The sequence below is a fragment of the Engystomops pustulosus genome, chromosome 3 (genome assembly GCF_040894005.1).
Source record: "Engystomops pustulosus chromosome 3, aEngPut4.maternal, whole genome shotgun sequence".
Classification (NCBI taxonomy): domain Eukaryota; kingdom Metazoa; phylum Chordata; class Amphibia; order Anura; family Leptodactylidae; genus Engystomops; species Engystomops pustulosus.
This window is the reverse complement of record NC_092413.1, coordinates 44,746,340-44,762,642: the sequence shown is the minus strand read 5'-3', so window position 1 is coordinate 44,762,642 and position 16,303 is coordinate 44,746,340. Positions and strand designations below refer to the sequence as shown.

At 41.4% G+C, this 16,303-nt stretch overlaps 1 protein-coding gene across 2 annotated transcripts in view; it reads left to right on the top strand.

Moving 5' to 3' along the window:
• The window catches only part of CFAP61 (cilia and flagella associated protein 61), a 228,145-nt gene that overhangs the window by 82,407 nt on the left and 129,435 nt on the right, over positions 1–16,303 (top strand). For both annotated transcript variants that reach the window (XM_072140627.1, XM_072140628.1), the window contains exons 16-17: positions 2,256–2,462; positions 6,818–6,952. In XM_072140627.1, the coding sequence (XP_071996728.1) occupies positions 2,256–2,462; positions 6,818–6,952 (342 nt within the window). The remainder of the gene's footprint in view (positions 1–2,255; positions 2,463–6,817; positions 6,953–16,303) is intronic.

Sequence of the window (16,303 nt, the reverse complement as noted above, 5' to 3'; positions counted from 1 at the left end):
TTAGGAGCAGATTGAGAACAGAAAGATGGACACCCACTTAAAGGGGTATTCTCGTCTGGGCATTCACATTCAGTTTCATTAATCTGCCATACATAAAAATTTCTTCAATTAGATGTTATTAGAAAAAATGTTCCTGTGTGAAGATAATTTCTCATAAATGTAGTCATATGGTCCCTTAGAAACAAGACTCTGTCCCTGGATACGACCACCACTGCTGGAGGGATTGCACAAAGAAACAAAAAGTTTTTGGATATGAAACGTCCAGGAGTTACTGCAGGTCCCACGGCCGTTCTCTGGTAATGATTGCTGAATCCATGTGGTCAGGGAGGACTCAATAGCGCATGTCTGGACACCGCTGCCAATATGTGCGGTGGCCGTATCCGAGGAAGCAATCGCGTTTCTAAGAGACAATATGGCAACATTTATGAGAAATTATCTTCACACAGGAACATTTTTTTAATAACATCCAATTGAAGAAATGTTTACATATGGCAAATTAATTTAATTAAATGTGAATGCCCAGATGAGAATACCCCTTTAAACTGAAACTTAAACCACCAGACTATCCCTACCTACTTACTCGAAAACAACCTAGGCGTTGGCCAGTAACTGGACTACAGTCTGTCCTTAATTTTAGGTGATAACAACAGACAAGAACAAGACAAACAAACTAATAAGAAACATTGCAAGAGTCAAATCAAAGTACCAAATGAATAGACAAAGGGGTAACCAGATAGACAAGCCAAGGAGTCTAAAGATACCATTAATAAGCAGACAGATTATACCCAAGCTTGGTCAAGTGTGAACTATAACAAGCAATAATAATAGGTTCCTAGGACCTTTTATGTGCTGTCAGAATCCTGATTCCAATGCTGATAGGATAAGGATTCTGTCCATTACAGCAGGTAAACTGTTAGTAAACCAGAAAGAACAATACCCTGTGGTGCATAATTAATCAATACTGCTAGGAAGAAATAGAGCAGTATTCAGACAGAAAAGTGTAAATCAGCGCATCCTTAGTTGCACATTGTTGACTGAGGATGATGCCGGCACAGATATTACATGCATATACAAAAATTCAGCCATTGAGCCATACATATACAAAAATGAGCCAGCCGCTGAGCTTTCTATGTTGAGAGGATGGGTAAGGAGTGCTCACCTCCCCCTCTTTCCCCCCTTAATCGTGCACAATGCCCGGGTTACAGCCCCAGTGAGCACACGGTCATGTGAATGAAGCCTTACAGTTTTTCATCACATTATACACTCTAAAATCCAGCTATACATTTTAAGGTTAAGTGTGAGGACAATTATCTTTAAGGCAAACTCTTTGCATCCTGACGTGTTGCAAGGGTGATTAGATTTAAAGGGGTTGTTTATTTAAGGTTAAACATGAAAGGTTATACAGTTTTCCCATATACTTTTTGTATAAATGCCTCACGGTTTTCTAGATCTCTGCTTGTTGTCCTTCTCTGGAAAGCGTCTATGTTTACTTCCAGTAGATACAAATCTGTTCATGGTCAAGTGATGGACATGTATCTGCAGGAGCCATTATTAGCACAGAGAGTAATCAGGTGCCCCTGCCTTTCCATCACAAGATCATGGACAGATTTCCATCCACTGGAAGTAAACCTAGGACAGCAAGCAGAGATCTAGAAAACTCAGAGGAATTGATACAGAAAGTACATTTAAAAATTTTATAGCTTTTCAATACACAAACAATAACAATTATTTGCTGAAAGCGGGCAACCCCTTTAAGACGCCCTTCTCTTGATAGTAATATAGATCCTTTATATGTGGCATGATAAGGCTCCTATTTATGTGCAGAGGGACCTTTACAGTAACATTGTATGTTCCTTATATTATAATGATGTATGCGGTATTCAGTGTCATATATGCAGTAGTATCCATCCCTAAAAACATTTGCTTGTAGGGTATTATAGCTTGATACAGATGTTAGTTTGCAAACTGGGCTGTATGACACATAGACACCATGGGGGGCATTTATCACACATATGATTAAACTCTGTCACCAGGGTGCAGAAAACCAATGTACAAGACCTGATAAATGTGTCCCCCCATATACCTTCATACTCAGGGTTATTAGCAATAGTTTTAACATTAACGTGCTTTGCACATGCATCATGTATTATAACTCTGAGATTGATGAAAATACACAGTGACTTTTTACTGCACAACCCTGTGGCTATGTGATGCAGTTTTTGCTCTAATATTTATTATCTGTTTGTTTTTTGTAGGATATTGAGTACATTCGTTCACACTACAACATTGAAGATTTTATCTACTTTAATCATCATCAGAGAGATGAGCACGGACACCTCCACCATTACGCTCTCAATCCTATATTTAAACATTACAGCAGGCATTTCCTAAAAGAGATTCTCCGCTTATCCCACAAGTCCTCTCTTTATTACCCTGTATACCCTCCGTATGACAAACATCAGGTAACTAACTAGACTGTACAGCATAGCTCCCAACCGTCCCGATTTTGACGGGACTTTCCAGTTTTTCGTACCTCTGCCCCGCGTCACGGGCAGCTATGAGATTGTCACGGATTTTCCCCCCAGGTCCCGCTGTGTCCCGGCGCTGTGTCCCCATAGTAAATACTTTGAAAGCCAGAACTGATAGTATAGAATGGCTTCTACAGACATCGGGAGGGAATCCTTTTCAGAGAAGTGTCGGCTTAGAGAGCAGGGACCACGTCATCAGCTTCAGATCAGCATCTGTCCATATATGGTCACTGCATCTCCTAGGGTTCCCCAGAGCAGACATCGGGCAGGGAATCCTTTTCAGAGAAGTGTCGGCTTAGCTGAGAGAGCAGGGACCACGTCATCAGCTTCAGATCAGCATCTGTCCATATATGGTCTCCAGGGCTTCCCCAGACACAAGCTATTTATATAATTAAATTACATAAAGCTTTGGCCAGGCTGAGAATCGAACCTGGGACCCTGTGCACTGCAGACAGAAGCTTAACTAACTGAGCTATAAGCCCAGTGATACAGAGCTGAGGAATTCTGGTAACTAAGAAGTGTTATCTGCTAATGTCAAACTGTGACACAGACTAATGCACTGATATATAGAGAGGAGTCTTCTCAGAGATTATTATTGTAATTATTGAGACTATTATTATTATTATAAATTTTATTATTTTTATTATTATGGAGACGATTATTAATAATAGAAAAAATAATAATAATCATCTCAATAATAATAATAATCTCCATAATAATAATAATAGTCGCAATAATAACAATAATCTCTGAGAAGATCCCTCTCTATATACCAAAGCATTAACCCCTTAAGGACGCAGGTTTTTTTTGCTCATTTCTCGCTCTCCACCTTCAAAAATCCATAACTTTTTCATTTTTACGTGTACAGACCTGTGTGTGGGCTTATTTTGTGCGTAACAAATTTTACTTTCCCGTAATGTTATTTATTTTAACATGCCGTGTACTGCGAAGCTGAAAAAAAATTCCAAATGTAGAAAAATTAAAAAAAAAACGCCACGTCACGTTCTCGTGGGCTCAGTTTTTACAACTTTGACTGTGCACTCAAAATAACATCTCAGCTTTATTCTTTGGTTCGGTGCGATCGCGGTGATACCAAATTTATATAGGTTTTATTGTGTTTTAATACATTTAAAAAAATTTAACAAATGTGTACAAAAAAGAAAAAAAAAATTTGCCATTTTCTGAAGCTAATAACTTTTTCATACTTTGGCACACGGAGCTTTATGAGGTGTCATTTTTGGCGAAATGAGCCGACGTTTTCATTGCTGCCATTTTGAGGTCTGTGCGACATATTGATAATTTTTTATTCCATTTTTTATGTGATGTAAAAAGGTGTAAAAGTCGCATTTCGGACATTTGGGCGCCATTTCCCGCCTCGGAGGTCACCGCTGCCCGTAACCGTTTTTATATTTTGATAGATCGGGCGTTTTGGGACGCGGCGATACCTAATATGTCTGTGATTTTTACTGTTTATTATGTTTTATATCAGTTCTAGCAAAAGGGGGGTGATTTGAATTTTTAATATTTTATTATTTTTTTTTCTTTTATAAACTTTTTTTTTCTCACTATTTTTTAGACCATCTAGGGTACATTAACCCTAGATGGTCAGATCGCTGCTACCATATACTGCAATACTTCTGTATTGCAATATATGGCATTTTTGCAGCTCATTCATTACAATGAGCCACTGGCTCATTGTAACGAATCTGCAGAAGCCAGATAGCTTCGGGTCAAACGAAGACCCGAGGCTACCATGGCAACCGATCGCCGCCCCCCGATGACGTTCGGGGGCGCGGCGATCAGAATAAAGATGGCGGCGGCAACGGACCGGTTAATAGCCGCGATCGGTGCAAGCAACGACCGCGGTTATTAGCGGTGGGGGTTTGCTGCAATATGCAACAACCCCCACCCTTGTATGAAGAGGATTCAGCCCGGAAGTTAGTTACCAAAATTCTAATCCTTGATAATCACAGAGCTAATAGCTCAGTGGGTTGGGGCGCTGTGTTATTGTTGTTCATGGACACTGTAGGTTCAAATCCCAATGAGGAAATTTTTTTTAATTTTTTAATTGAGATGATTTTTATTATTATAATATGGCTAAAATTTGGGGCGTGGCCAGGGAGTGATTGGGGGTGTGGCTTAGGGGGATTGGTTTGAAACAGTATTATTAGAAATGAATAATATTTGATGTGTAGTTATTGTAAAGTATACTTGTAGGGTGCAAAAAGACAGTTGTGTTTTGTCTTGTAATATTGTACAATTGCCATTGTGATATGCAGTGATGTCCCAAGAACTGTGTGTACATGTACAGATATGAATAAGACAACCTCATCCTCATGTTCAGACACACTAAGATCCCTCTAGGGCAGAGGTCCCCAACCTTTTTTTCACCAGGGACCCGCTTTAAGCTAGACCAGTTTTCCATGGCCCGGTGGGGGCGGGGCTTTGGTCATATGGGGTGGGGTTATGGAGGGGTGGAGCTTAGTGCATACTTATCATATAATTATGACATTTATAATGAGAATGTGATTCAACTTACCATAGATTCAGAATGAGTGGGAGCACCAGGCTTGTTTCCCTCAATCAGTGGGAGCAGCATTGTACATTGAGCGTCAGTGTATACAGCGCTGCTGCTTAGCAACGCTACACACTGAACACCGGTACCGGGAGCCACGTCACTGAATCCAGTCAGGAGGACCGCGTCACTAAGACCCACCCCGTGACGTACAACAGGTACCATGCTGTGCTGTGGAGGGCTGCGTCACTAAGACCCGCCCGACGCCCCACCTCGTCCTGCATAATGTTCTCTGCCGGGAGCTGCGAGCTGTCACGGCTATTGCAGAAAACATTATAAATCTACACAGAGCGAGCTCTGACCAGGCGCAGGGCCGCGGAGCTAGCTGTCAGCGGTGCTGCGGACCGGCTGATAAACTCCAACAGCCCGGTCCTGGTCCGCGGACCGGCGGTTGGGGACCTTTGCTCTAGGGCACTAGACACCACCAATGAGAGTGAAAGTAAGGCTTATATAATTCTGTGATCTGATTCCATCATCGCGTGTGAAGGGCTAATGGATCGTGATCAGAGTTGTCTCCGATTCTGGACCATAGAAATGTGTAGAATAGATGAAAACCGGCCCATGAAGCTCTATTTAAACTCCTGAGCATGCACCATCTTTATACTTTTGGCAGCTGCCAACTATGTACAGCATTAAAAGGCTAGGGCTCAAAATAGCGCGCTCACAGGCTCAGTTCCCACTAATGTGTGTGGTGTTTGTCACCAAGTTGTATTATTTTTAAAGGCAGAATGGTGCTATTTTTAACATTATAAATAACAGATACATGACGGAAGTTGAATGGGAATCAATGGGAACAAAGTAAGCGGAAGGGCTTCAGTTTGCCATTCATTAATAACGGAATAGACTAAAGGACACCACAAGTGATCGTGTGAGCTTACTCTAAGGGCATAGGTGACGTTTATTCTTCTTTGGAGGGCCTCTGCAGAAGGAGGAAAAATGGCCTACAGAAAATATCAGACTGTGGGGGTCATTTATCTTTTGGGTTTTCTCTTTTTTTTCTTTTATATATGCCACATTTTTAGCACATTTGTATACGTGTGCTTAGGCCAGACTTTTCCACTCGCCTAGCAAAGTTATGAACGTAATAATTTTTTAGTGTTGCACCTGATGTATCTTTAAAATTCAGATGTAGATGTAAGAAAAGTCACACATTTGGCACAAATCATGGTCAAAAAGTCACTAATAAACACCAGTCCCAATAAAATAATAAAATTTTAATAAAAAGTAGCAAAAACCCCACAGTTTACTATAAGAGCACAATGCTAAATGGGCAGAACTGATGGACTTTTAGTGATTTTTTTAGTACTTTCATATAGATTTCAAAGTCTTACTTTTAGTTGGTTGAGAGGAAATGTTTGACGAAAAGCAGAGAACAAAATGGAGGGAGGTAAGATGAGCTAAATTATGATTGGTAGTGAGAGAGTGCACTCCTGGGAAAAATACTGGTACAGCAAAATGCCATAAACCAAGCCACTTGTTTATCTGTCATTCCCACAGAGATGGTAATGTAATTACTCTCATAATTATCTTCATTAGTGGTGGGTATTATGTGAAACTCATTCCACCGCTCCGGCACTATGTTTATTTGTTGTTATCTTTCTCTAACCCCCTGCTTTCAATTTGCCAAGTCTGTTAAGAATTCTATGTTTGTTAAACATCTGCGAGGCGCGGAGTTGACATTCTCCTCACTAAAATGAAGATGGTTGTCTTTCAGTTTAAGAATCCCTGCGCCCATTCACTGACATCTGCCCTTCATTACATGGTTCCCGTGCGACCAAGACGACAGATTGTCTATCCTCTGGAAAAGCTTGGCATAAATGCTCCATCAAAGCAGGTCTCCAAGGATCAGGTGGGTAACAGAAGCTACAGCAGGCAACAGGCACCATGCCAGGCTCTACAAGGTTTGGCAGATGGCATAGAATTACTGTCTTAGTATGAATAGGTTGCTTCTTAATTACACAGATCTGGGTGTTCATACCCTTACAAGATGAGCTGGATCCCAAGGGTTAAATGTATACATCCAGAAAATAGAGAATGCTTCCATATCCAACAACTGAGAACCAAATGCAACCAAAGTACATCCTCAAGGTTTCTCTAAATCAAAAATGAGTAAGGATCCATAAAAAAGGGACTCCTTGCACAGTATGGATTCCAGTTGCTTAGGTTGGGTATGTGAAGCTGCCATGATAAGGGAAAGCAAGTGTCAAACTTTTTAAAAGACTATATAAATATACAATTTTGGCAAAAATGTAAGTAATGACTTGTGAATATGAAAAGATAGACTTAGGCCCCATTCACACTTGCTTTTTTTCACACGCGTGTGTTCTGCGCATGCTCTTGATGTGCAGAACTTGCATTACACTCTGACCCATTGTAATCAATGGGTTTTTTCAGACTTGCATTCTTATTCACGAACACACAAGCATTTTTTTTAAACGCCCCATACAAGTCTATGGAGATGCATCGAAAACACATCGCACACTGAGGCACATGCAAGTCCAATGCAAGTGCAATGCGTTTTTTACACATCAATTACTATAGAAAAGATAGAGCTCAGTCCTGAGTCCTTTTCAAGCGCATTATCTGTGCGTCAAAAAAGCATTGATATTGCATTGAAATTGGCAAAAAACATGCGTGAAAAACTGAGACACTGAACAAACTCTGACTGAAAACTGACTGAACACAATAAATACTTAATTAAAAACTAGCATTAAAAGCATTTCCCTTAACCCTAAATGGTTCCTTTCCATAGCTGCAATGTTAAAAAATCAGTTTGTAAACTTATAGACAACTCACCTGATGGGGTCCTGCATATGCAGTGTTCCCTGCACTGCCCTGCCTCCCTATTCCTGATTGACAGTTTTCACTGCTACAAACATGCTGCATATGGAACTAGTATTTTGGGACCGTCTGCCAATATTCAACTACAGACAAAAACATCTCCCTTTACTGGGGCTGTAGCAAAGGTAGGAAACTCTACACAATCCCTTTCTGCAACACAGAGAGAGACATAGAAACAGATAGGGACTGTGTGTGACTCAGCACTGCTATATCATTAACCACTCCCTCAGAAAGGTGGGGGCTGAGGGAGTCCTGGCTATATGAAAAGAAATCAACATCATTATGCCTTCATGAATTGTATTCAGAGAGTCACATGTCTCTCTCATTCATGAGGGGGCCAGGTTCGCAGTTCCAGTTAGGAGGTACACGCTGTATTCTGCAGCTCCCAACCTCTATGACTGGAACAAAGGACATCAAAAGTATTTTCTAATAGAATGTTGACTTTAATCCCATGACATCAGTGTAACATGTACTGTATAAAGACATCTAGAAGGTACTTTGTGTGGTTTGGGGGGGCGGGTCCCTGGTGACAGCTTCTTTTTAAGCTACCACATTTATCACAGTGATGCTGAAATGAAAAATCTTCTGCATTGGCATGTAGTCACAACTTGACTTTATCCTACTTTCCAAGAACCCACACCCTTTCCATACAAATTGTAATAGGCATGCTCAAGCCCCATGTTTCACTGTTAAAAAAGGGAAAATTAATTATTAAATAAAAAATTTAAAAATTTAAAAAATGTAAAACTAAAATTAAAAATATCAAATTAAATAAATAAAAATAATAATATAAAAAATCAAACTTATTGGTTATTGTCTCTTCTGTTATAACCTGTCCTATATGAGTAGCACATTTTTAGTCCCTATGGAAAAGTAATATTTTTGCAGATTTTTGTTTAACCGTGTAAAAAAAAATTTACATAAAAAACATAATTAAGCAGTAATGAACCCAAACAGTAGTGTAGTGTTTTGATAATTTAGAAGTAAAAAAATTATCTCATTTGTTGTCAACAACAACTACTATGTGTTTATAATTGGAGTATAAAAAAAATAATCAGCCACTAAGCTCCAAAACAGCAAACTATTCACAAAGTAATTCAACTTTGTATTTTTTCTTCTTATGCAGATTTAGAGAAATGTTGTTGAAAGTTGTTGAATTATGTTTTAATAATGTTCATTAGGGGAGAAAGAGCCGCCAGCTGCCATTGAACATGATGAGCCTATAAAATATTCCCTGCGCAATTGTCTTTGACAAGATGTTTTTTTTGCAAATTCAATGTTAGAATGCTCGCGGTAGTTTAGTCGTATTATGCCATCAGCAAAATCGTGAAACTGGGTGCATTCTGCTCCATTCTGTGTAATCCCAAACTATATTTGCAGTCATTTATTTTTTTTTTGTGAAGCAATGGAATCCTTGTTTGGAAAAGAAATCATCAATTTTCAGCCTGTTTACTTCTCCACCATCCGCACCATCTGCTTGTGTTCTGCAATCCATCTGCTCGTAGTAATTATGTAATTATTGATACAAGAGAAGAATAGGTGAAATCATTACTTAGAATAACCAACCTGTTTTGACAACTTATTTTTTCTTTCCTCCTGTTTCCATTTTCACATGGATGCGGCAGAATATGAACATAGACAAACTTCATTATTAAATTTTTACACAGTTAATAAATGAACGGATCAATACTTAGTTATGGATGTATTCATTCCAGATTTCCAGATTACCAGATTCTACAATGTTCTAAATGTCCTTCATCTATAACAAAGTTTTCTGGATAAGGATTATCTGGTTAAAGCTAAAAGTGGCCGGGACAGGGCTGCTTAAAAAAAATAAAGATGTACTTACCTTCCGGTGCCCTCCGGTATCCAGCACTGCTGTCACTCCGGTCCGAGCGCCATGTAAACAAACATGGCCGCCGGAGCAGCGCTGAATCCAGCGGTGCTCCGGCGGCCATGTTTGTTTACATGGCGCCCGGACCGGAGCGACAGCAGCGCTGGATACCGGAGGGCACTGGAAGGTAAGTACATCTTTGTTTTTTTTAAGCAGCCCTGTCCCGGCCACTTTTAGCTTTTTTTCAAGAACTCGGACAACCCCTTTAAGGATTTTCTTAAAGGAAATCTACCATCAAAATCCATCATGATAAACCATGGACACTTACTCGTATATCCAGGCATCGGGACAGTGGTCATCTTCTTATATATGTTATCCATGACCTTCTTCTATCTCAAATAAATTTTTTAAATTTATGGTAATATGCCAGAAGGCTCTGTATGGGCCTTGACAGAGCCCCCCCCCCCCATGCTCATTGCAGCAGAGGAAGTTTCAGCACACAGTGGAAGGGGGAAGTGCTCCTGCACAGTGTAACCACCTATGTGACATAGAAACCATAACACAGAAACGGTATGCCAATGTAAAATTTCTATGTTTTTTCTCTGTATTATGGAACAAAGTTTTGTATAATTTTAAAAGTTGATTTTAGAAAGAAGGAATTTGTGGATAACAAATATAAATTCAATAAAAACTGTTGTGATTTCTGCAGCACAGAAGGGCTCTGGTAACACCCCAAGGAGCCCTTCAGGCGCATCATTTTAAAAGTTGATTTTTAGAAGGAAGGAGGCCATGGAAAACGGATATATGAAGATTACCACAGGCACACCTGAATCCATGGGTAGGTTTCCCTGTTTTTCATATCGTGGACCCTGTAAATTAATTGGGGCTCATTTACTAAGGGTCCGCGGACCGAATTTTCGTCGGGTTTCCCGACATTTTCCGTGTTGCGCCGCATTTAACAGGGGTTTTTGGCACACGCGATCAGATTTTGCCGCATCGATGCCAGCTTTCACGCGACACAAATCGGGGGGGCGGCCCGTCAGATGATTTGACGGATTCAGACAACCCGCGGGATTTGATATTGCAAATTGTGTCGCAAGACATGCAGTCACACACACCGGGAAGAAGAAGGTGAACTCTGGTGGACCTCAGCGGGGAAGCAACAGATGCAGGATCTCGGGCGCATGATGTTGGTGAATTGCGCCGGACTTCATCTTCGTCGGATCAGGGATCGCGACAGGACCGGGTAAGTAAATGTGCCCCATTGTCTGCTCTCCAAGGATCCGGCCCAATGTTCTTACATGACTTGACATTTAGTGGCTAAAAACAGTAGCATAACAAAACTTGTAGAGAAACTATAACACAACTAAACTTATTACAGGCAGTCCCCGGGTTACATACAAGATAGGGTCTGGAGGTTTGTTCTTAAGTTGAATTTGTATGTAAGTCGAAACTGTATATTTTATAATGGAAGTTCTAGACATTTTTTTTTCTTTTGCCCCAGTGACAATTGGAGTTTCAAAATTTTTGGTGTAATTGGACCAAGAATTATCAATAAAGCTTCATTACAGACATCTTACAGCTGATCATTGCAGTCTGGGACTATAGTAAAGCATCCAGAGAGCTTCACCAGAGGTCACATGGGGCAGAGGGGTCCGTCTGTAACTATGGGTTGTCTGTAAGTCGGGTGTCCTTAAGTAGGGGACCGCCTGTACATGGGAACATCACCATAACCCATCTTACTACAGGCGGTCCCCTACTTAAGAACACCTGACTTACATACGACCCCTAGTTACAAACGGACCTCTGGATATTAGTAATTTACTGTACTTTAGTCTTAGGCTACAATAATCAGCTGTAACAGTTATCACAGGTGTCTGTAATGAAGCTTTATTGTTAATCCTGGTTCTAATGACAATCAAACATTTTTACAATCCAATTGTTACAGAGACCAAAAATAATTTGGCTGTGGTTACAATGATAAAGTATACAGTTCCGACTTACATACAAACTCAACTTAAGAACAAACCTACAGTCCCTATCTTGTATGTAACCCGGGGACTGCCTGTACTTAGATAAAGCTCCTAAACCAACCTCACTACTTTGATACATAAATACAAGAGGTGTCTGCGGATGTGGTCCCTGCCCTTTGCAGGTTGGGATACCTTATGACTACAACGGTAATTGGGTCTACAACTAGCCATTCTTATGTACATTTTTCCTACATACCATACATACTTGAGTATAAGCCGAGTTTTTCAGCACAGAAAATGTGGTGAAAAACCCAAACTCAGCTTATACTCAAGTACTCAAGAAAGAAAGACAATACTCACCTTGGAGCTGGCTATATACAGGGGCAGGGGGGAGGCTATATACTGGGGGAATGCTGGCTATATACTGGCGCAGGGGGTTGGCTATATACTGGGACAGGGGGGTAGCTATATGCAGGGGAAATGCTGGCTGGTTATATACTTGGGCAGGGGGCTGGCTATATATTTGGCCAGGGAGCTGGCTGGCTATATAATGGGGCAGGGGGCTGGCTGGCTATATACTGGGGGCATGCGCTGCGGGCTATATACTGAGGGCAGTGGCTGGATGACTATATACTAGGGGAGAAAAAATAGGGACTTATATTCAGGTTGGCTTATACTCGAGTATATGCGGTAAATAGAATGGCAACAGATGATCTAAATTATTATATGTTAATTTATTGCAGTTATCCTTGTGCCCCATAGATCTAATGGGCGGCATTTATTAGGGCTTGGATACCTAAGAATCTGGCGTTCAATCTGTGAAATAGGTGCAATTCCTGTTGCACACCAAGGAATTGTGCCTATTTCATCTCTAATGTCACCGCTGCGCCATATGGCCATGGAAGGGTGTGAAAAGGGGTGCGACCGGCAGCAGAGTGGGCTGGTGCACCTGCTTCTTCCCCGCACCTGTGTAGAAGCTGTAGCCTACGCCCATTCAAATGCAGGCTATCACACAAGTCTGTGCCAGACCAGACCTGGCATAGAGTCCCCCTGCCCAGAGCAGCCGGAGACTGGAGCCTCCTGATAAATTTGGCAGTTGCTGGGGGACATGGGCAACATCGTACACTATCACCAGTAAATGATAAATTTGCCCCAATGAGTGTTACCATACCTATGCCATTATGTAGGATCGTCCTGTCCCCCTAAGAATTCTCTGATGGACCCAGGCTCTAAATCATTTTAAAGTGCCCTATGATCCAACAGAAGAGAAAACCCTTTGGAGATGACTGGGGAAATCACGTGACAGTAAGATCTCTTTCTCAAAAGATGTTATTATCACTACTAATATGAATTACTAGACTTTATTGATGATATATCCTACATTTTATGGATGGGTGGACCCTCAAGATCATCAACTGTGGTGGGCCCAGACCGTGTCTGCCTTTATTCAGATACATAGCAAATGCTGAAACTTTCAAATTCCGTACACTAAACACTTCAAGGGCTTCACATACAAACTTATCAAAAGTCTATTTTACTGAAATATTTTCAGGTGCATTTGTATGTTTTCACTTTAGCTGCCAGTATATGGCTTGATGAATCACACAGTTTTCCAGTTTTTGGATTTAGGCATTCATTCAATTTTTTTAGGGGGGGCAATATTGGCATTTTTTAGCATTTTATTCACTATTTAACCTTCTTTGCTGTTTTTATGTAGCCAGATGATATATTTCAATCTGTCATGCTTGAAATACTTGAAGAATGCTATGATACCTTCTTATAAATCTTACACTACAAATATAATTTAAATATAAAACACAAGAAAATCCACTAGCGGCTTTTAAAAGTACATATAAAAAGAATTATTAAAAAAACCCAAAAACCTGTGTATGACATAGCTTCACTATAAACTGTCTGTGGGCGCTTAGAGGATCAAGGAGCAATGGCTGGGACAATTCTCACTCCCTGCCAAAGGGAACAATTCTGATAATAACATGAAATTAGGTGGTTGCTGCCCAATCAGTTTGTAAGTACATTCTAGCAATTTAAAAAATGACCATGTACTAAGAACATTTTAAAGATATCTACAGTATCCATTGAGCCTCCTTGACTCATCCTCTTTATGTGTATTTAAGAGGAAATCCACCATAACCTTCAAAAAATGTATTTTGTATTAAGATAAAAAAAATATTGGCATATACATAGGGATGTATTGGTTGACTCATTTCAAGATTGTAGATTTTATGAATCTATAAATGTCAATCATGGACATATATCAGCCCGATCTTCCATTTTTATAAATATGCAAATGAGTATTTCTTGCTCTATAAACCCAATGTTCTGCACCCAGTGAGGAATCTAAAATCTAGCCTCAGGCAAGCTATATAATGGCGTCTCCTCCACCCCATCCAGAAGTAATTTATCAGGTTATTTTTTTACCAGGTCGGTTCTCCATTTAGTCTCTAGCCCATGCTGGCATCGGGTGTCAAGAGACACTATTTTTAGGTGTCAGGTCCTGCTTTATAACAGATAATTGAGCCCCTAATGCTGCCCCACATCTTGCTGCAGGTTGTGCTGCCTGAGGCAAGATGCTCCACTCACCTCATGTACAGTGCACCACTGCCTGCTCCCTCCCTGGTACAGTTTCCCCACCAGGGCCGGATTAAAGGAGGGGCTCCTGGGGCTCGAGCCCCGGGGCCCCCACCACTTTCACTTTTAAAGGGGCCCCCACCAGTTTCTGACAGTCAGTGACTGTGCGCAATGAGCAGCAGCCCATGTAGGATGTCAGCTGTTTCAGCGAGACACAGCTGCTATCGCTGGGGGAGAAACAATGCATCGGCGATCTCCCCCAGCGATGGCAGCTATGTCTTCACAGAGGCCGGTGGCTGCCCGATAAACGAGGAAGAGCCTGCAGCGTCATGGGATCACTGTAAGGGAAGGTGAGGTAAGTATAAAGTTGGCTTTATACTACTGGGGGCTGGTGGCTGTAGACTACATGTGGCTGGCTGTATACTGCATGGGGACTGGTGGCTGTATTCTACAGGGGGCTGGTGGCTGTATACTACAGGGGACTGGTGGCTGTATACTACAGGGGGCTGGTGGCTGTATACTACATGTGGCTGGTACCTGTATTCTACAGGGGGCTGGTGGCTGTATACTACACGGGGCTGGCTGGCTGTATACTACATGGGGACAGGCTGGCTGTATACTACTGGGGCTGGGGGCTTTATACTACTGGGGGCTGGTGGCTGTATTCTACTGGGGACTGGTGGCTGTATACTACAGGGGGCTGGTTGGCTATATACTACTGGGGGCTGGTGGTTGTATTCTACAGGGGGCTGGCAGGCTATATACTACAGGGGCTGGCTGGCTATATACTATAGGGCTGGCAGCTATATTCTACAGGGGGCTGGGGGCTATATTCTACAGGGGGCTGGCAGCTATATTCTACAGGGGGCTGGCAGCTATATTTTACAGGGGGCTGGCAGGCTATATACTACAGGGGGTTGGCAGGCTATATACTACAGGGGGCTGGTAGGCTATATTCTACAGGGGGCTGGCGGCTGTATGCTACTGGGAACAGGTGGCTGTATTCTACAGGGGGATGGAGGCTGTATACTACTGGGGACAGGTGGCTGTATGCTACAGGGGGCTGGTGGCTATATTCTACAGGGGGCTGGCAGGCTATATTCTACAGGAGCTGACAGGCTATATACAGATGCTTGCAGGCTATATACTACAGGGACTGGCTATATACTTCCACAAACATAGTTGGAAGGCCCCCCACCAGTTTGCGCCCCCACCACCCTTAATCCCGCCCTGTTCCCCACCCATCACCTCCTCTCAATGTTATGCACCAAAATGCTCAGTTGTATCTAGAAAATAAAATTAAGATTTCTCTGTATTCATGAAACAGAAGTCATACTTTAGATACAAGGGACTTCACCTGTAAGGTCAAATGTAAAGCTTATATATAACCCGGGAGCTTGCAGATTCCTTTTAAAATGTAGAAATCTGTACTCTCTATAATGCAGGGTATATAGTTTTTTTGGAGTGATTTATGTAAGTTTACACCATAGTATATATCACTGTCACATAGTATATATCACTGTCACATAGTATATATCACTGTCACATAGTATATATCAGAGATCTTCCCTACCAATGACAATCTCAGGCACAATGAGGCAGATTAAAGTCAACCAAGCAAGAGTACTCTGACAAGTCCACAGGAAATGTGATAAAACTTCTTTATTCAAATCTTTATAAAATCCATAGCAGACATTACATCAAGGGTACAGACATAGTACATAAACCGATGCGTCTTGTCTAAGAGGACTTATTCATGGTCATACATTTAACACAAACGCAGAACAATTTAAACCAGACTCTCTTATCCCACATGGGCGGTTCTGGGTCATGTGATCGCTACATGCGTCATTTAGGGTCATGCCCACTAAGCAATCTAATGCAGCGGCCTGAGTCGTCTACATATATTTCTAAGATTTGTATTAAAATACCATTTCATATATAAACAACCTGAAAACAAGAG